A 21,638-nucleotide genomic window follows, 5' to 3' on the forward strand; every position below is an offset into this window, starting at 1 on the left:
AGAATATACAAAGAAGTTTTGTAATAAAAACTTGTCCTCACTACATGGGTGCTGTGAACAGAACATAGATCCTCTGACAAGGCAGCAATTACTCTTAACCACTGAACCATCTCTCTAGTTTACCAATTTTATATTCTGTACTACGGAACCATAATAGACAAAACTGATTTCTTATGCTTAAGCTCTGGTCATTTGGGGCCACCATCTTAGCTGGCACCATACAGCTACGCCACTTCAGTCTTGTCTTCTGAGCTTTCTAAGTCTTTGAAGTTATTTGTTGAACAGGATTTTAAAATGAAGATCACAGGGATCATGTATATAAACTAAAGAAACAAAGTTTGCTGTTGCATAGTGTGCCAAGAATTCTTCGGAGGTACTTAACATATTTCCTTAGAAATAATCACCGTTGCTTTGAAAGTCAAAAAGAAAATGAGTCTATCACTTTTTATCCAGCTTACTGAACGATTGGTTTCACTATGAAGTTTTGGTACATTTCCGTATATCTACAGCTCTCTCATATTCACTCGCCTCCATCCTTCCCCATTCCTCCTCCACTCTCACTAGTCCCATTCCTCTCTTAAAATGGCTGCTCTCAAAAAATATTTTTAAGAAAAAAACAAAAAACAAAATTGTAAGCTAATCTCATGGACATCTTAGGACAGAACACAAACTTGATCTTAAGTCTCCAACATCTTTCCAAAAGAAAAAGTGCCTCTGAACACAAGGTCACAGCATCTTTGTCTTCCTTGGACAGATGATTATGAGGAAACACAATTTCTCTTCTATGATGGACAGATCTGGGCCCAGGGGTCCTGCTCAAACTATGGCACCAGCCAAGGACAATACGTGCAGTAAACTTCAAACCCCTACCCAGATCTAGCCAATGGACAGGACATGCTCCACAGTTGAGTAGAGAGTGGGCTCTGACTTTCACACAAACTCTGGTGCCCCATATTTGACCATGTCCCCTGGATGGGGACACCTGTTGGCACTCAGAGGAAGAATAGCAGGTTACTAAGAAGAGACTTGATACCCTATGAGCATATACAGGGGGAGGAAATCCCTCTCAGTCACAGTCATAAGGGAGGGGAGTAAGGGGAAAATGGGAGGGAGGGAGGAATGGGAGTATACAAGGGATGGGATAACAATTTAGATGTAATATGAATAAATTAATAAAATATTAAAAAATAGTAGGGTGGGACAACAAAGGTTTCCCAAACATTGGCTCCAAGTATAGTTAAGTAAAGTTAAACAAATTAAAACTGAGTCTTCCAGACATAATCCTTCCTTTTCACCTCTGACTGAATCTGGTGTTATCACCAAGAACAAGACAAAGTGTCCCTTTTATTTTTCTCTTTTTTACTGTTTCAGTGAATTTGTGGGTTCTCAGCTAATCATTGGTACTGGATGTCCTTTTGACTCAGGACATGTATGCTACTGGCTAACCATTTCTCTTCTCCTTCCCTTTCAGCCCCTGAGTTTTGAAAGCAAGAAAAGCTACACCCTGAAGGTGGAAGGAGCCAATTCTCATTTGGAAATGCGATTTCTGAACCTTGGCCCATTTCAGGACACGACGACAGTGCACATCAGTGTGGAGGACGTGGATGAGCCCCCTGTGTTTGCACCTGGATTTTATTTTGTGGAGGTGCCTGAGGATGTGACAATTGGAACAACCATACAGATCATTTCAGCGAAAGACCCAGATGTAACCAACAATTCAATCAGGTTCTACCATAAATTTCATGTTTTCCTTATATCCTGAAAGTTTTCCTTATCTTTTATGTAATATTCTTGCATTTTCACCCTTGTTTCTTCCTTCTTAAATCTCATCTGTGGAAAATTTTCTCTGAGTTTTCTTGTAGTTGTTCTTGTTGTTAAAATAACATGGCAACATCATGTACCTAGAAAGGTAAATGTCATTATATCTTAAACTCACTTTCATTTAGTTCAGATATGCACATAGACACACTGATAATCCTTAATTGTGGCTCCATGAACACTTGGGACTGTATCAGTCCTTACTCATTTTAGGGTCTGTCTTGGGCATTGAACTTCCTAATGCCAGGATATCTGGTCTTCACCAACAAAATGCTAATATCATCCTCCAAGCTTTAACAACATAAACTGGGCCCAGCTACTGCTAAATGTCCTGGGGATACGACGCAAACAACCCAAGAGCAGACCCACCAACACAAAACAACCGCAGTCATACACAGATGTCAAAATCTTCAAAATCCCTCCACTTTTCAAAGTCTATTAGTCTTTTAAAGTCAGCATGCATAGTAACGGGTTTTGTTGTGGCACTCTTCTACCTTCATAGTTTATTCGTATTCACCCCTTCCCTAATGCCCTTCACTCCACTTGTTTGTTCCCTTTCTTCCCCCACAATCAGCCACCCTTCTTGCTTTCATATCACAGGGATTCCACTATCCCATTTCCCCTCCCTTGAAATAGGTCCACTTTGTGTTTTCATGTCAAGCGTGCATGCACACACACACACACACACACACACACACACACACACACACACACACACTTAAATCTCAATCCTATACATCCAAGGAGACACGATGAGTTTGGTTTGTCCGGTTTATTAGCATAGCGTGAACTCCTCCTCCATCTGCTTTCCTGAAAATGCCACGGTTCTCTTTTTCTTCGTGAATGAATAAAATTCCACTGTGTATATTTGCCTACTCACATGTGAATAGATGTCTAGGCTGGCCCCACGACTTAGCTAGTATGAACAGAACATCAATAAACCTGGTTGTGCAGGTATCTCTGTTGCTTGTTGATTTGGATTCCTCTGGGGAAATACCTAGAATAGATACAGATAGGTCACACAATAGTTCTATTTTTGGTTTTGGAGGAACCTCCCCACTGACTTCCATAGTAGCTGCAGCAGAGTAGATTTGCACCAGTAATGTCTAAGGGGTCTCTTTTCCTTGGATGCTCACCATCACTTTTTGTTTTCTAGAGATGAAATGCAATCTCAAAGTAGTTATAATTTGCTTTCCCTGATGGCTAAGAGTATTGAACACATTTTCAAATTGTTATTGCTCACTTTTATTTCATTTTGTGAGAACAGTCAGTTCAGTTTATTAGCCCATTTCTCAACTTGGGTGATTTGTAGGGAGCTCTGATGTTTAATTTTTATGGATCTGTATTTTCTAGAGATTGATCTCCTATTGATAAATGGTGGGAACAGACTTCTTTCCTTCCATAGACTCTCTATTCTCCATTGTTTCTTTGCCTTGAAGAAGCTTCTTATCTTCATGTAATCATATCTGTCAGTTCTCAGAATTATATCCTGTATTGTTTGATTTGTTATTATGTCTATATCTTTAAATGAACCACCTATATTTTCCACTGGCAGTTTCAAGATTTCAGGCCCTCTGTTAACGTTTTTGATCCATTTGGAGCTGATTTTTGTAAAGGGTTAGAGACATGACTCTAGTTTCATCATTCAGTGTGTGTAGATATTCAGTTTTTTCTCAGCATCATTTATTAAAGAGCTTGTTTCTTTTTCAGTATGTGATTTTTTGAGAACTTTGCAAAACATTAGGTGAATACATCTGTTCGGGTTTGTTTCTGGATTCTATTTTCTACTGGGCTGGTCTACATGTCTGTTTTTGTGCCAGGACTATGATTATTCTGTTACTAATTCTCATTAGTATAATTTGACATCAGGAGTTGTGATACCTCCAACACTGCACTTTGGAATTGCTTTGGCTATTGAGGAGTCTTACTTTCTTTTATTAGCATATGTTATACATAATTATGTAACAATGGGCTTCAATGTGACATTTTCATAGATGGATACAATGCATTTTTATCATACTCACTTCCTATTACCCTCTTTTGTCCCGCTCCCATTCACACTGACCCTCCTCATCATCACAATTAGTCCTCTTCTTCTTTCATGTCTTTGGGGATTTTTGGTTGCTTGGATGGCTAGTTGGTTGATGTTAGAGATGTTCTCTGGGTTGGGAGTACCCAGTGAGTTTTATGAGGGTTGCCTACAGGAACATGGGTGCAGGGCTATTTACTGTAGCATGCACATCTTTCTAGTGGCTATACCTCTGAAGAAAATGTTTCTCTTTCCCCCTGAAATCATTAACTGCTCATAGATTTGTAGAGAAAGTGTGGCCCAGAAGCCCTCCCACTTCCACGGCAATATGTAAGGGGATCTAATCTTCTTCAGCTAATCACAGCTGCTGTGACTCAAACATGCATTAGCTATGCCGTGCTTAGAGGACAACATTCCTCAACCCTCCATCGCTTCGTCCAGCTCTTAAGTTCTTCCTGTCCCCTTCTTTCAAGATGTTCCAGAAGCATTGGCATGCACAGACAGATGCTTTCTTGCAGAATGTTCAACAATCACTTAGTCTCATCTCTTTGGCCTGCTAGGAGCCTCTATAGTGGCCACAGCAGCTGACAGCAGCACCAATCTATGAGCATAAACATTTGCTTCCATATGAATTTGAAGGTTGGTTTTTCTAGCTTTGTGAAGAATGTAATCAGGAATTTGATGGGGATAACAGTAAATTTTGGATCTCTGTAATGTGGCCACTTTTTACAAAACTAAGTCTACCAAACTGAGTACATTTTTCATCTTCTAGTGTCTTCTTCAGTTTCCTAATTCACTATTTCAAAGTTTTCATTGTAAAGATCTTTAATTTCTCCTAGGTTGATTTTAGCCCCAGCTATTTTAAGTGGTGGTGAATGGAACTTTCCTTTGTTTTCTTCCTCAGAAAATGTATTATTACTTGTGTATAGAAAGACGACTTTGATTTCTGAAACTTAAAAATCACTCAGGAGTAAATATATTCATTGTACATTCCTTCAAGTTTTATTAGCCTTTACCATCTTCACATTTAAGACAAATGGAACAGACGAAGCTGTGATAGCACATACCTGTAATAACAGCATTTGGAAGACAGAGATAATCTCACGTGTGAGGCCAGCCTGAGCTACATAGTGAGTTCCAGGACAGCCAGAGCTATACAGCTACAGAGTGGCACCCTGTATATACAGTGAGCCTCTGATCTCAAACAAATAAACAATAAAACAAACAAAGTAGGAAAATATCATACAACATATTTGTCATACCGTATATCTCTTTATATTATAGAAAAAAACAGACACAGAAACGCCTCCTCAGGTCAGTGGCTTTGATGGCATACAGAGTGGCCAGAGAGCCCTCTACACTACACACAGTCCTACATCTCTGTCACTCCAAGGTATGTTTTGCTATTGAAGATTCTACCCAGGATGATCCCCATCAAGCCCGGAGAATTATTCTTACAACCTTGGCTTTTTCGAGTCAACTCTGGAGGCAAAGTGTAAACAGCTGGTAGACAGGCGGACACCTTAGCCTTCCACAGCTACTGCCAAGCTTCTGAAGCCAGATTCACAAGCGATTAGAATTCCAAGGCTGTTTGAGGCCATCTGTCACAGTAATTGTTGAAAGCCACACAGTAAAATGAATCTGGATCCTTAGTACAGATAAAACATTTTAAACGCACCCCCATTTATCAAATGCATTTTCTGTCACCTGGCTGCTTCCTCATCGGGTGCCATTTGTACTTAAGGAAAATGTGCTTTTAGGGTTTAACGAGAATGGTTTTCTCCAGGGGATAACTGCACCAAAGGGAAATCTGCTCCCTCTGACTAACACATTCCATGTCCAAGCATCAAAATGGCTAAAAGTATTTCTACTTTAAAAAAAAAAAAACAAACAACAAATTTTCCTAAATTGTAAAAACTTTATGAATTTACATTTCAACTTTAAGCTTTTTGTTATAAGACAACAGAAGTGAAACCATAATGTACCCACAGCAAAGCAAAAATGAAACAGATGTAGCACAAATTTCTATTTTCAGAAAAACATGATTATATAATTTGTTATCATGACTTGCTAATTATCTATCTATTATTTTGTGACATAGTAGTTAGTTTGCATGTCAAAGGAGGTAATGTGGGCCTAGTGTAGAGGATAAAACCTCATGGCAGAGACAAATAAAACAAGCACATAATAAATAAAAGGAGATCTAAGTTCTAAATTAGAATATGGACTGGACAATACATTTTCATATCATCTCCTAGATTTTGACTTGTTACCTCTATGCGATAATCACTGGAAATAAGATCTGATTAGGAGTCACACTGATGAATAACAAACAAGTCAAAGAGACTGAATGCAATCACATACACACACAAACACACACGTATACCATGTGCATGCACACACACCTTACATGGTGTGTCTGGGATTCTGTATTGCAACTATTATCTCAAAACATCTCAGTGGTGGGGAGTGGGGTGGGGTGGGGTGAGGAGTCCTCATAATTCAAGATTCACTCATGACATCAGCAAACATGAGACAGACAAGATGAAGAAATTTCTCTGACTAACAGAAAATGCCATTTCAGATGGGCCCTTTGAAGACATCCATCAGCATAAAAGGAGTTTTAAGGGAGCCCATGGCTGTTCCAAAGAGCCTAGACAAGATGAACACAGGAGCACATAGACTGAAGCTAGAAAAGTTCTGCTGTTCTGGAGCAAAACTCTGCAGTCCTGGGTAGGAAACTGCCAAGAACAGGGTTCCAGACCTAGAAGTCTGAAGACAGGGAATCACATACACAATTTCCCCTCTGATTTTTTTGTGAGAAATAATAGAGTTCACATTGGTAGATATAAAAGTCATGACTCTGTGCCATCCCAAAGCAACACAGAATGGCCTCTCTGTCCACAAAGAACATCAAGAGCCCTAGACGCTCAAAGATCTCAAGAGGAAAAGTGTTGAAAAGTCAACTGTGTGGCTTTTACTTACTAAACCATTAGGACTTGCTTTCTCATATTATAGTTCCCGAAGCTGTCCATGTTACCCTCATTTTTATATAAAAGTTAATGTGAGGAGCTGGAGAGATGGTTCAGCAGTTAAGAGCCCCTGATGGTCAATCACGAGCACCGGCATTCAGGCCTGATCACACATATAACTATCTGTGAGCAGTCTGCAAATGCCTGTTAACTCCAGTACCCAATGGATCAGAAACCCTCTTTGGAGCTCTATAGGAGCACCGCTTTGCACACCTGCACAAAAATGTTAACATGCACTCACACAGACCAACAGACAAAAAATATTATTAATAAAATTTTAAAATTAAATTTTGTATTTAAATAATTTGTATATTACGTCACATAATGAACTCATACATTTTTATAAATAATGATATGGATTTTTAAAAATAAAATGCATACTAAATAGCTTCCTATATCACCCAAAGTTAAAATACTATAAATTAAAGCCATTTGACATTTTTAAAAGATTATTAGGACTGCACTGGTCATTATTAACTGGTAGGGTACCAAATATTGTTAATTTGGTGATTTGCATATAAAAACTTCATTACTTAGATTTTCATCCTTGATAAATATTCAAACAAAATTTCACAAGGATGATGAGCCATTTAGCAACTAAAAGTACTGTCTGCTGGTATGGAACGAGCCTGCTGCGTTTCTGTGTCTTCCTGAAGTGTGTGAATCCAGCAAGCATACTCATGACACAGAATGTCTTCACCCAAGCCGACAAATGGCAGTTCTGTCTGCTCAAGGCGGCTTTGCATATGTGTGCTAAGCACATTCTGCTCATATTAGGTAAGAACGTAACAATTGGAGACAGGACAACCACCTATAGGAATCCCTACTAGGTCCCAATGTCCTCGTTTTCCATCTGTATCTGTACTTTCAATTTGTTCTCCCGTGCCCTGGCAATTGGCCCATTCAGAGAAATGAGGGCCATTATTCCCTCACTGTAGCCTAGCTTGGGAAATTGAAGAGGGATTCTACTTGATGAGAGAAGCTCCCTAAGGCAGGCTCCTGCTGTGTCAACCAGGCAGTGCTGTCAGGGGTCCTGTCACTTGGTTATTCCTATCACCCCATCCCCCACACCATCTGTGACATTTGCCATGGAGGGGCTAGGTTTCTGGTTCGTGAGGGCTACCCCCCACCCAGCAAGACATCTACAGCCTGCACATCCTCCATCCGGTTTCTGCTCTGCTGCCCAAATGTGGGGCTTTTCTCGTGTCTCAGAGCTAAGATTATACTGTCATTAGCCAACCAGTACTTCTATTTCCTAAAAGAAAATTCAACTTTTAAAGGAGCTTTAAAGCTAAATCACAGGTATGCCCAGAAAAAATACTGCACTCCAGCTTGTTTTAAATGAATTTTGTTAAGTACACAAGTGTTTACACGATGTAGCCAATCAGCAGCACAGGCTTCATGTGGGACCCTAGTAAGGGGAGCAGGGTCTGTCTCTGACATGGACTTTACTGCCTGCTTTTTGATCACTTCCCCCTGGCAGGGCTGCATTACCAGGCCACAGGAGACAAGGAGGCACTCAGTCCTGATGCAACTTGTGGGTTAATGAGGGTCTCCTTTTCTGAAGAGCAGGGGAGGGCGAAGGGAAGGAGGGTGGGACCCACAGGAGAGGAAGAAGGGGCTACAATTGGGATGTAAAGTGAATAAATAAATAAATTATTTTTTAAAAGAAAAAAGTTAGCAATTTGTTATCATATCTAATTTTGAAGAAGTAAAGCTGTTTTCCTGGGCAGTCTTCTACAATCCATATGTCAATAAGGCACTGGTAGGTGTGGCTAAGGTGCCAGACACTACAGCTGGACTGCCTAGATTTGTTTCCCAGTAGTATGACCTTAGATAAGTGACTTAACCTCTTAAGCCTACAGATTTTCTTATCTGTAAAGCAGAAATGCTAATAATGCCTACCAACGGTGTTATTTTGAGTATAGGTGACTCACCACATTTGGTGTAGTAAGCCGAGTCTGGCAAATAATAAACGTTTGTTAAACAGGCTCTTAGGTGAGAGGTTAATTGGCTTCTGTAAATTCCCTAAGATTTACGAAGTCATTACTGAAGTTACTCCATCTTAATTTACAACTGAAATTACTCCAACTTCTCTGGCTCTTACTCATCAACTGCCTCTTTAAATCCTAACTCTAAGTGGTAATCTTGAATCTCTAAAGAAATGTATACATTTGGTGAAAAACATTTCATATACATACATATCTACAGATAGATAGATAGATAGATAGATAGATAGATGATAGATAGATAGATAGACAGATAGATTATAGATAGAAACTTTACATCAATATTTACCCTTACTACCTGTGTTAATTTGGCATGCATATATCCCATTCTATTTCATTTTCTTTCAGTATTAATCACAATCAACTATACTAATTTCATAGCTCACCAAGAGGCAATATGCAAATCACTGCACCTAAGGAAGTTATTACTAGCAAAGTCAGTTTCGGGGGGGGGGAGCTTCACTGGCTAAGAATGCACACTCCTCTTGAAGAGGACCCAAAGATCGCTCCAAACACTCACACCAGGTGGCTTACAACTGCTGTTAACTCCAGCTCCAGGAGATTCAATGTCTTCTCCTAGCCTTGGCAGGAAGCTTTCACATGCACACAAACCCACAAAGACACACACACACACACACACACACACACACACACACACACACACACACACACACACACACACACATAATTCAAGTTAAATTCTTAGGGAAACTGCAGTTTCTTCATCTCAACAACTTTAAGACAAAACCTGCAATTTTGTCAATTTTATTAAAATCTGAATTATGGCCTAAAATTTCTCTGGCCTCTATCTAATGATCTGTAAGAACAGTAAGAACAGCTGTAACTCCACATAGATTATTTTAAATCTTAGTTGAAAGTCACTTAACATCCCTAAACTTCAGTGTGCTTATCTGATAGTTAGGATAACTCTCCAAAGATTTGAAAATGTTAGGATAAGTAAGTTATACATGTTAATTGTTAGTTGATCAATTCATGGTCATTTCAATTACTAGTCTATTTATATAACAAGAATATGTATCCTAGGTTTAACAGATAAATATGATTCTACAGACAGATAAGATAAAATAGATAAGGTCTTCAAAAATCTCAGAGACCTACAGAATATGGCACTTAAAGATATTTCACTATTTAAAAGATTCACTGACAATAAAACAGGTTAACTCTTGGCAACACCCAGCCTACCTCAAAGAAGATGATGAGCATCAAAGAACCTCCTTAGGGAGATGGCTTCAAATATGGCAAACCAGCCACTGAGCAAAATGTCCTCATTCCAGCCATGGAAAAAATTCTGCCTACAAATGGGCAAGCTTGGATACAGACAGAGTCGATGGTCAAAGTCTGCTGAGACAGGGTAAGCAAGTCCTCAATAGTTCCTGCTTCACAAATATATCTGTCAGATATACTGGGCCAAAATACTGAAGATGATGCTCCAACGTTATAGAGAGTTTTAGGTGACTATTCATGTAGCAAACTCTCTCTGTCATTTTTTCATTTTGGAAGTTGCTAACATGCACTTCCACTTTACTAAGTTTTTATTCCTTCTCAAGTCTCTGATGGAGTTGAAGACCAGACAGTTTCATTTTTTTTACAACTAAGCTTATTTGTTTAGGGATTCAGATGTTTTTAGGACTAGATAGATGTTTTAAGTTGATAGAGATGAGATATGATATTGATTTACATTGAGAATTTTAGACTTACCAAGATAGGAAAGATTTTTTTCTTTTTTAAAATATATTTTATTAATTTATTCACATTACATCTCAATTGTTATCCCATTCCTTGTATCCTCCCATCCCTCCTTCCCTCCCATTTTCCCTTTACTCCCTTCCCCTGTGACTGTGACTGAGGGGGACCTCTTCCCCCTGTATATGCTAATAGAGTATCAAGTCTTTTCTTGGTAGCCTGCTATCCTTCCTCTGAGTGCCACCAGGGCTCCCCATCCAGGGGACATGGTCAAATATGGGGCACCAGAGTTTGTGTGGAAGTCAGTCCCCACTCTCCACTCAACTGTGGATAATGTCCTGTCCATTGGCTAGATCTTGGTAGGGGTTTAAAGTTTACTGCACGTATTGTTCTTGGATGGTGCCATAATTTGAGCAGGACCCCTGGTCCCAGATCCGCCCGTCATAATGTTCTTGTAGGATTCTAGGACCCTCTGGATCCTTCTATTTCCCCATTCTCCCATGCTTCTCTCACCTAGAGTCCTAGTAGGATGTCCTCCCCTCTGTCCCAGTTTCCTGATAAGTGAAGACATTCATGGGACATGCCCCTTGGGCTAGTGTCCAGATATAAGTGAGTATATACCATTTGAGTCTTTCTGCTTCTGAGTTAACTCACTCATTATGATCATTTCTAGTTCAATCCATTTGTCCACAAATTTTGGAAATTCCTTGTTTTTAATAGCTAAGTAGTATTCCATAGTGTAACAGTACCACCTAAGTGTCCCTCAGTAGAATAGATAAAGATGTTTTTTTCAAAGTTGCCAAATACAAATTGCCAACACTATGAATGTAACATTAATATAATTCTTGATTTTTTGTGGTTCTTCTTGCTATATGTAGTTTCTTTTCTATATATGTGTAATAATATATATTTTTTAAATATGTGTATTAAACATATCACAAGGTGACTACTGTTAAAACACACACCAGCAATGACAATCATTGGCCTTTGGAGAACAGGATACTTCTGTATTTTGAACACTAGATCTTTGTTCCTTCCCCTATTCTTGGCATTAGCTTTCATCTTTTATTGTTTCCGTTGCTGTGCAGAATATTCAGTTTGATGCAATTTAATTTATTTGCTTTTTCTGTTTCTGCCTCTGTGCCTTTAGGGTCATATCCAAGACATCACACCCCAGACCAATGTTATATAAAAGTCTTCTAGTAAATTTAGTTTCAGGTCTTAAGTTCTCTACTTCATTTGATTATTGTGAAATAGGGCCACATAAGCATTATTCTGTATATGGACAGCCAATTTTCCAAGTACCAGTCATCAAAGAGTGCTCTTTCACCCCAATATGCACTCTTGTTGTCTTTAATAAAAACCCAGTGAATTGTAACCATAAATATATGTGAAGGAGTCCCTGCAGGTGTCCAAGCAGAGAAACAAACTGTGAATAGATGAGAATTAAAAACTCACCTCAGATTGACTTCTCAACCTGGGTCAAGACTTCAGAGAGTCTGATATCAAACAGTTCACTGTTGCTGTATTTAAAAGAGTACAACTTGGAGGAAAGTTTCCTGTTCTAATACAATCTGCACTGCATAAGGAAATGTAATTACATCAAAACTCAACTCAGGGTACATGCAATTTCTTTCAAGAAGATGAGTTCTAGAAATAGGCTGCCTGTGCTAGCTTAAGGGCCTAGGGAACACTCTGGCCCAGTGTTCATCATACAATGATGTAAATGTCATTTGGACTACTAACCACCTCTGGTCCTGGTTGTAGGAGCTTGATATGGTCTGGCCCAACAGATACTGCAGATAACCAGACTACTAATTACCCACTTTAATTCCCAGCTTTCTGGAAAAATAGGTTACATGTCTACCCTTTAAAAAAACAATCCTGGGTACTTAATATTGCTGGGTTCCTTGGAGATCTGTGGGCACAAGGACCTTTGTGCTCCCAATATACATGCATTTATTTTCAGTACAGCTTAAGGCCACAATGAGATGGAATGAGATGGTCATTGTATCTAACCAATTAGAACGGTCATTTACCAAAAAATGAAAAATAAGAAAGGGCATCCAAAAAAGGGAAACTTTGTACCTTGTGGGTGGGGATATAAGTTAGCACAGCCATTTTTAAAAAGTGTGGCGATTACTCAAAATACTAGAACTATCATATGTTCCAGCCATCCTATTTCTGGGCATATAGCCAAAGGATTACAATCAGTATGTAGAAGAAGCATCTTCATTTCCATGTTAACTGCCACATTATTCACAAAGCCAAGATATGGAAACAACCTAAGTGCTCATCAACAGATGAATGGATTTTTTAATGTGGTATTTCATACATACACAAGAGAATACCACTCAGCCTTTAAAAAGAATGAAACTCTCTCATTTGCAGCAATACAGATGAATCTAGAGAACATTATACTGTTTGAAATAAGCCAGGAACAGAAAGGGAAATGCCTCATGATCTTACTTAAATGTGGGAACTAAAAAGTTAAACCAATAAAAGAGAGAAAATGGTGGTTATCATAGGCTAAGGCCAGTAAGGCTGATGGAGAGAGGAAATTTTTGGCCAGGGGAAACAGAGTTCCCAGCTAGAAAGGAAAATCTAGGTGTCTATTGTACAGATGGTAACTAGTTAATTATGTGCTGTATATTTCAAAACTGCAGAAAATGGATTATAAATGTTTTGCCATGAAGAAATGTATGTAAGATAAAATGTATGTCTATTAGTCAGGTTTTTAATTCCACCAGAATATATATATATATATATATATATATATATATATATATATATATTAAATTCCGTGTGTGTGTATGTGTGTGTGTGTGTGTGTGTGTGTGTAGACAGGGAGAGAGAGAGAGAGAGAGAGAGAGAGAGAGAGAGAGAGAGAGAGAGAGAGAGAGATTATATTGCAAAATACATAATTTCTCAAAAAAATAGCAAATTGCTAACCTTTACCAAGAAGTACATGAGACTCTCAATGATGTCCCTCAATCACGTCTAATTACAAAAATCCATTATTTTTAAACATCCTGACACATGAGCTTTCCTCCATCTCCCAAGATGAGGAACAGATGAGATGATACAGGTGAACAGAGGGAAACAGGTTGCCAGATCAGACTGGACAAGAATTACAGATCTTATTCATAACCAGGTTCACTGAAGAGTCACGAGACAGAGCAACAGCAGAGTGAGCCGTGTAATCCATCCTTTGCAGAGGCTTAAAGCTGTCTGGCACATGTGCCTGTAAGCACCATTCTTTTCCTACATAAAATGCACATTGCTCCAGACTGATTCACATGACGGAAACAACAAATAAGGTTTGTGGCCTGAACAAAAAAATGTCCTTTGCTTTACAGAACATCGTCTTACAATGCTCTACACATCTTGAAGGTGATATGATAGTTTCCAGCAGACTATCCCCCATAAATGCACAAAACTCTGTTTTATTTACAACCGGCAACCTAAATAGACCTACTTATCCTGAGAAAAGCATCCTATACGAGGAATCTTCAGCTAGTAAATTCCGTGTCAGTCAGGAGTTGAATCATTACATGTTTATGATGAGGAAGACCTGTAGCAAAGCTTTCCTTCCCAACAGTGATACCAATTCTAAGATGCAGAACCATGAGACTATGGCTTTGCTCTTTTTCAAGTTTCAGATTAGCATTTGAGAATTTAGCTGAATTTCAAACACATATAAATAGAGGCTAATATTGAGGGTGTTCCAAAATCCTTGTTTTAAGCTTCAAATAGCATAAATTGATTTTTATATAAATTAAAAGTGCCATAAGTTTCTCAATGCTCTGTTTATTTCACTTTTAAAATGCTTGAAATAGTAAAAAAAAAAAGTTCTTTTGTTTCTTTTAAGCATGATAAATCCAAAATGTTCTACATATTCACAACTTAGAGGCGACTGAGCCATCTCTACCATCATGTATATAATCACTTCTTTCATGTGCTATGTTCTCATGTTTATCCAGGTGAAAATCAGTACATGATCAATATCTTTACAGATACTCCATTGACAGAAGCAGCGATCCTGGGAGATTTTTCTATGTTGACATTACCACAGGTGCTCTAATGACTGCAAGACCACTAGACAGAGAAGAGTTTTCGTGGCATAATATAACTGTCCTTGCTATGGAAATGAGTAAGTAATATAATTCATTGGTCTCCACACAGTTATAAAATGTAAAGGTATAGAAAGTGAAAGTTTCTAGACCTTGTAACAAACTATTTTCCAAAGGATGAAGTGAGTTAGTTATATGCTATATAAATACGTGATTATGTGATTTAGTCTATAGTTAATTTTTTGGTTGGGATACATCATTAATTGAGTTCAGATTTTTTATCTGTGTCAGTTAGGAGTTGAGTCATTACATGTTTATGACTGGGAAGGTCTGGACTCAATAATTTCTTTCTAACAGTGATACCTATTCAAAGAAGCAGAACTATGAAACTATAGCTTTGCCCTGCTTCAATTTCAGATTAGCTAGGAAACTATCTTAGAATTTCCTTTACTGTGTTGGGCATGACTGGTTCTTTGCCTGTTGGTGTATTTTTAAAACGTATTATTATTTTGAGTTACTTAAGTCTCTTTCTCCCTTCATCACCCCAATCCCTTCTAACACTCCAATACTGGGTGGGACATAAAGAAGGTTATAGTGGGGAGAGGGGGCATACTTTTCCTTAGCTACTTCCTGCTGTTCAGGGTCACTGGGTTCCTTGGGGCAAGTCTAATCCTCATTTCAAGCAATCTCCAACTTCTTCTGCATGAACAGCAATGGGAAGCAGGAAAAACACCAGCATCCTTCTTTCTCTGAGCCTCCAATATCTTTCTCCATCTGGCTCTTATCCCCCTGGCAAAGACCACGCTCGCACATGAGACACTTCACAGCTGACAGATAGCACGTACCCTCTCAGGAGGCAACTATCAGCTGTGGACAAACTGAAGCAATCCCATATCTGGGATCAAAACAAAAACGTGTTTACATATAAACCAAAACTTCCACAGAAAACTCCCAGTTCACCTCTGCTCATTTATTCATCTCACAATACTTATCCTTTCCTGACCTCTTGTGTTTATGACTGTTTCTTTCTCCCATGTGTAATATTCATTGAAGAATCTTCTGCAATATGGGCTTAGTGGTCCAGAACTGTTTTGGTTTATGTTCACTATGCTCATTTCAATTAGTTTTAAACAGTAAATTTGTTGAATATGAGTAATTTCAGTTGGCAGCTATTTAGTTTCAATGATTACTTGAAAATAATCACTCCATGTTTTCATAGCTCTTGGAGTCTCTAATGAAGAGTCTGATGTTATTCTGATAGATTTGCCCTTTTTAGTTGGTGTTTCCCTCTTACATACTTTACTGTTGTGCAGTCTTACTTAGCATTGTAACTATGATGACAGGATCTTTTCTGGACATGGCTACTCAGTGTTCAGAATGTCAGTTATGCTTAGATGTTGATTTCTTGGAATACTATGCTATAATTTTATTGACTAGGTTCCCTAAACCTTTAGATTATATCTCAGCTACTTTTATGCTATAAATTACTATGGTTGTTCTCTTCTCTATGTCTCAGGCTTCTTAAAAGTGGTGGTTGTATTCATCTATTCCATTACTAATACCTAACTACAGTATTTATTCAACTTCATTTCCAGTCCTTGATACTCTTTCTTCTTCTTAACCTAGTTTACTGGTGATGCTTTTCAGAGTGTTGTTTACATATTGTTTTCATTTACAAAAGTTGTTTGGTGTTTTTTTTTTCATCAAAATATCAATTTTCTTGATAGATTTCCGTACTTTCTTATCCAGGTTCTGAACTATCTTCCTTATCTCATTAGTCTACTTGTTTGTATCCTCTTGCAAATCATCAGTCAAATGAATTCTTTGTTTGGCATTTTAATCATTTCAATATTGTTAGATTCACTTATTAATATGATATGATCTTTGGCAGAGACATTCTACCTACCTTTTCATGTTTGTGTTTCAATTTTGTGATTTGTACATCTGTTAGTATAGTTATCTTTTCCTTTTTGTTATTGGGTTTGGAAAGCAGTCTTTTCCTGAGGTCTCAATTCCAATATCACTCAACAGAGGAAAACATAGGCCACTTTAACAATACTGAGACTACATCAAAACAGATACAAAAAAATACTCTTAAAAATGGTTATAGCCAACTGCTTTATCACTGATGACCACAGATGAGCAACTGAAAAAATAATGTAAAGTAATCTATAAGTTTAGAACATAGTTTGGATAACAAGATGGCTTGACCAGTAAAGACATTTACCACAAAAGCCAGAGTTTGATCTCTGGAATCCACATGAAGATGGAAGAAGATAAATGAGTCCACAAAGTTGTTCTCTGACTTTCACATGCAATACCATGCATAGCACATGTGCATTATACACACACTATGCATATGCGCACGCACACACATACAGAGAGAGAGAGAGAGAGAGAGAGAGAGAGAGAGAGAGAGAGAGAGAGAGAAGTATACATGTGTTTTCATTAATTAGATAAAAATAATAAAAGAAGTAAAGGAGTATGAGGGGGGAAATGAATTAGTAAGGTTCAATAAAAGAACAGAGGAAAGAGTGTTAAGAAAAGATACAAAGCAAGGCATAATTAAAATAGTATTGTACAATAAAATTTGTAGGGATGGAGAGTTGGTTCAATGGTTAAGAACACTTGTTGCTCTTGTAAAGGATCCAGGATCCATTCCAGGACCCACATGATGGCTCATATCCATCTCTAACTTGATTCCCAAAGGATCTGACAACCTCTTCCGACCTCTACAGGAGCCAGGCACACACATAATACACTTAAATCCAAGCAAAACACCCATAAACATAATAAACCTTATAAAAGAAAATTATGAAAAACAAGATAGCATTACAAGAGAAATGAAAATCATAAAAGCTTCTTTTAAAATGAAAAACAATGGGCTGGTGAAAGAGCTCAGCAGTTAACGTGCTCATGAGGTTAATGACCAGTGTAACTGCAACCCACATGAAGGTGAAAGGACAGAACCAACTCCACACATGGGCAGTGAGTAGATGCCTACTCACCCCATACATGAAAATGTTGCGACTAAAATAAACCAATCAAAGACTAAAAATGTAGCCAAAAGAAGAAGAGCCCAGGAGTGAAGAAGGAAGAGGAGGAGGAGGAATAGAAGGAGGAGATGAAGGAGAACAGAATGGGGAGGAAGAAGAGAACAAGAAGAAGAACATGAGATGGTTTTGGTTTGCTTTTTTTTTTATATAGCAAAGTACTGAAGCAGCTTGTCCCACACTCCTCTAATTTTTAAGTCTGTCAGATGGAAGAGTCCTCAGCTGGAATTTCTTATCCTTCCTGCAGTTCACACTGCTGTTGAGTACGAACCCATGACATCTCAGTTATCCCAGAGAGTGCTGTATTGTGTTAAGAATATTCCTTCTTTGTGTACCTGGAAGCACAACTGACTGCGTGCACTTTGCTTTGCAGTCTGTGGGCCAGAAAGGTTCTTACTCTGGAGATCTATCGCTCCTCCTCCCTGTAGGGCCACAGCTAACGATGCCTTCCTTATTTTTGTTGCACAGCCCATCTGCAGCTGTTTGTTGTCTATGTACTGGAGTTTCTAACACACTCCCTGTCTTTCTCCCTTCGTTAGTCTCGTTCTTCATTCATGGTATCACATAGATACCATGTGATATCTTATTATTCTTTTTTAAATTAATTTATTCTGATTATATCTCAATTGCTATCCCCTCGCTTGTATCTTCCCATTCCTGCCTCCCTCTCTCTTTTAACCTATTCCCCTCCCCTAGGGCTCATCCTGGTAGCCTGCTTATCTTTTCTTTGAGTGCCATCAGGCCTCCCCACCAATGGGGAGTAGTCAAATATGGGGCGCCAGAGTCCACACAACTGTGAAGAATGTCCTGTCCATGGGCCAGATCTGAATAGGGGTTCAATGTTTTGTTCTTGGTTGGTGCAGTAGTTTGAGTAGATACCCCCTCGGTCCAGATCCACCAGTCATGGTATTCTTCTTATAGATTTCTAAGACCCTCTGGATCCTTCTATTTCCCCATTCTCCCATACTTCTCTCACCTACAGTCCTAATAAGAAGTCCCTGCATCTATCCCAATCTCCTGGTAAGTGAAGACTTCCATGGGACATCCCTTTGGGGCTAGTGTCCAGTTATAAGTGAGTATACACTATGTGAGTCTTTCTTGATCTGGATTAACTCACTCAAGATGATCACTGCTAGTTCCATCCATTTGCCCACAAATTTCAGGATTTCTTTGTTTTTAATAGCTGGATAGCATTTCATAGTATATTGAATGGCTGAGAAACACTTAAAGAAATGCTCAATATCCTTAATCATTAGAGAAATGCAAATCAAAATGACTCTGAGATTCCATCTTACACCCATCAGAATGGCTAAGATCAAAAACTCAAGAGACAGCATGTACTGGAGAGGATGTGGAGAAAGGGGAACACTCCTTCATTGCTGGTGGGAGTGCAAACTTGTACAACCACCTTGGAAATCAATCTGGTGCTTTCTCCAAAAACTGAGAATAGGGCTTCCTCGAGTTCCAGCCATACCACTCCTCAGAATATACCCAAAAGATGTCCCACCATACACAAGGATATATGCTCAACCATGTTCATAGCAGCCTTATTAGTAATAGCTAGAACCTAGAAACAACCTAGATGTCCCTCAGTTGAAGAATGGATAAAGAAACTGTGGTACATTTACACTATAGATACATCTTCTAACTCACCACCTTTCCCACAAAATAGCCTAATCCAGACAGAATTATTTGGGGAGATAGGACAGTGAAATATAATTTTTTTGAGAAAGAAAAAAAATGATCCTGAAGAAAAATGTACTCTTGAATTTGGTGAAGTTTCCCACATTTCTGACTTGTGATTGCTGTTGTCTGCATGGTAGAGACCTCACAGGGATAACAGGCAGGCAAGACGGAGTCTTTGGACTTGTTTCCAGGAAGCAATCCCAAGCCAAAGGCACAAAAATACACATTTGTTTCCTCATGAATGTCCATGGCTCTCGCCCTAACCAAAGCTGTAGCTTAGGAATGAGTTTAATCCTGTAACATCCTTTTAAAGTCCCTAGGTAGAAATAAATGTGCAATGTTTTATGTACCCCCATGCATAACTTGAAACTGTTCAGAAACTTAGTCAAAGAATTCATTCCTCTATCTATGTATCTCCCAGTGTTCCACAAGCACACCTCCTAATCAGAATGGACTATTAGGAATCCCAGAATATAAAATTGACTTTTAATTCTGTAACCCAAAGTGTGAAGCAAGTGGGAGGCAAACTTGGCTTTTGTAGCACTTGCTCCCTGCCAAGTATTGCCTGCATAATCCCTGGTGGCAAGTCCATCCCCAGAAGATGCTTCCTTCTGCCCCAGTTTGTGCATGGCCATACTCTCAACAGGGAACACACACCTTAGGATCATGTTATAATTTCCACAAATTTTGTCCATTCCTTGACAAACCAGCTTGACAAAGCTGTCGTTCTGCCTTACTGAGCTCTTACCATCAATGTTGCTTATGATCTCTTTAGACAATCCCTCCCAAGTGGGAAGTGTGACCGTCACAATCAAAGTCTTAGATGTGAATGACAATGCTCCAGAGTTTCCCAGATTCTATGAAGCTTTTATCTGCGAGAATGCCAAAGCTGGACAGGTAAGGTGATCAACGTGGTAAGCCCCAGACTGACAGAGGTAATGGTTAGATAACTGTCTTAGAGAAGATTGCTATCACTGTGATAAACCTCCATGACCAAAAGTAATTCAGGGAGGAAAGGCTTCAGTTTATCCTATACTTTGCAGGAAATAGTTCATTACTGAGGTAAATCAAGGCAGTAACTAAAACAGCAGAGGAACCAGGAGTTTGGAGCTAATGCAGAGCCGCTTGCTTACTGGCTTACTCTTCATGGCTGACTCGACCTTATACAACCCAGGACCACCTCCTTGGGGGTTCACTATCAACAGCATGGAGGGATCTCCTTTATCAATCATTAATCAAGAAAATACTCCACAGACTTGACTGTAGGCCAATCTTGTGGAAGCGTTTTCTCAAATGGCTGTTCCTATTCCCAAATAACTTCATCTCATATCAAGTTGGCCTAAAACCAACCAACACAATGACAGAATTCATAATCAACAACACGTCCACACCAGAAAGTATGGAGTAGAAAACAGAATCTCCAATTTCTATGCTAAGAAGACCACTTGGAACCCAAATTACATTTTGTTGTCTGAGTAGTCCTGCAACAGTTCTTGATTCACAGAGTAAATACCCTGGTTATGGAAATAATCACAGTTCCCAAAACCTCCAGAAACATTTAAAGGTATGTTTCTAAACATAACTTTGTATTGCAAATTGCAAATGGCTTGACTGAGAAACATCAAGAACCTCATGTTCAGTGGCCATATATTAATGTTTTGTCAGGCACTACACACCTTCTACATGTCCTCCCTTCTGTTCCTTACATATTTCCTTTCTTCAATGGGAGTCGTATGGTCCGTATTACAGCATATACTGTGGCACTATATGTTCTGGTAGAACATATGGATCAGGATCATTTTAATGTAGAAATCAGAGGGTTGAGAAGTCCACGTCTGACTACAATGAAGCTTTGCTCTCATTTCTACCACTTAGCTGGAGCATCACCCCAGCATCTTCTGCACAAAGCTGTGTCTCTAGGACCAACACTTACTTGAGCTCTTTCAACATCCTTAGCCCAACATGTATTTGTCTTCTATCCAAAGGAAGTGACTTTGCTTCTGAAAGTCAAGGAGCTCACAGTGATTCAAATCTAAACTGACTTCAACACTGATTCTTACATTTTGCTGCAATAGCCCACATCACTCTTAAAAGCTTTTTTCCAAGTCTAAGGTAATTGTGCTTCCATATGCATTAAATTTCTAGTCTAAGAAGGCCTAAGATATTATCCACTAATAACAATTACAATAAAAGCTTTGCTGAACAAGGCAGGATCCATGGTAATAGCTGAAGAG

At 38.8% G+C, this 21,638-nt stretch overlaps 1 protein-coding gene across 2 annotated transcripts in view; it reads left to right on the forward strand.

The window, feature by feature from the left end:
* CDH20 (cadherin 20) overlaps positions 1-21,638 on the forward strand; it is a 248,695-nt gene that overhangs the window by 203,101 nt on the left and 23,956 nt on the right. For both annotated transcript variants that reach the window (XM_084785373.1, XM_084785374.1), the window contains exons 7-9: positions 1,472-1,725; positions 14,609-14,745; positions 20,180-20,301. In XM_084785373.1, coding sequence (XP_084641499.1) covers positions 1,472-1,725; positions 14,609-14,745; positions 20,180-20,301 — 513 coding nt within the window. The remainder of the gene's footprint in view (positions 1-1,471; positions 1,726-14,608; positions 14,746-20,179; positions 20,302-21,638) is intronic.

Source organism: Acomys minous (assembly GCF_964271855.1).
Source record: "Acomys minous genome assembly, chromosome: 1".
Classification (NCBI taxonomy): Eukaryota; Metazoa; Chordata; class Mammalia; order Rodentia; family Muridae; genus Acomys; species Acomys minous.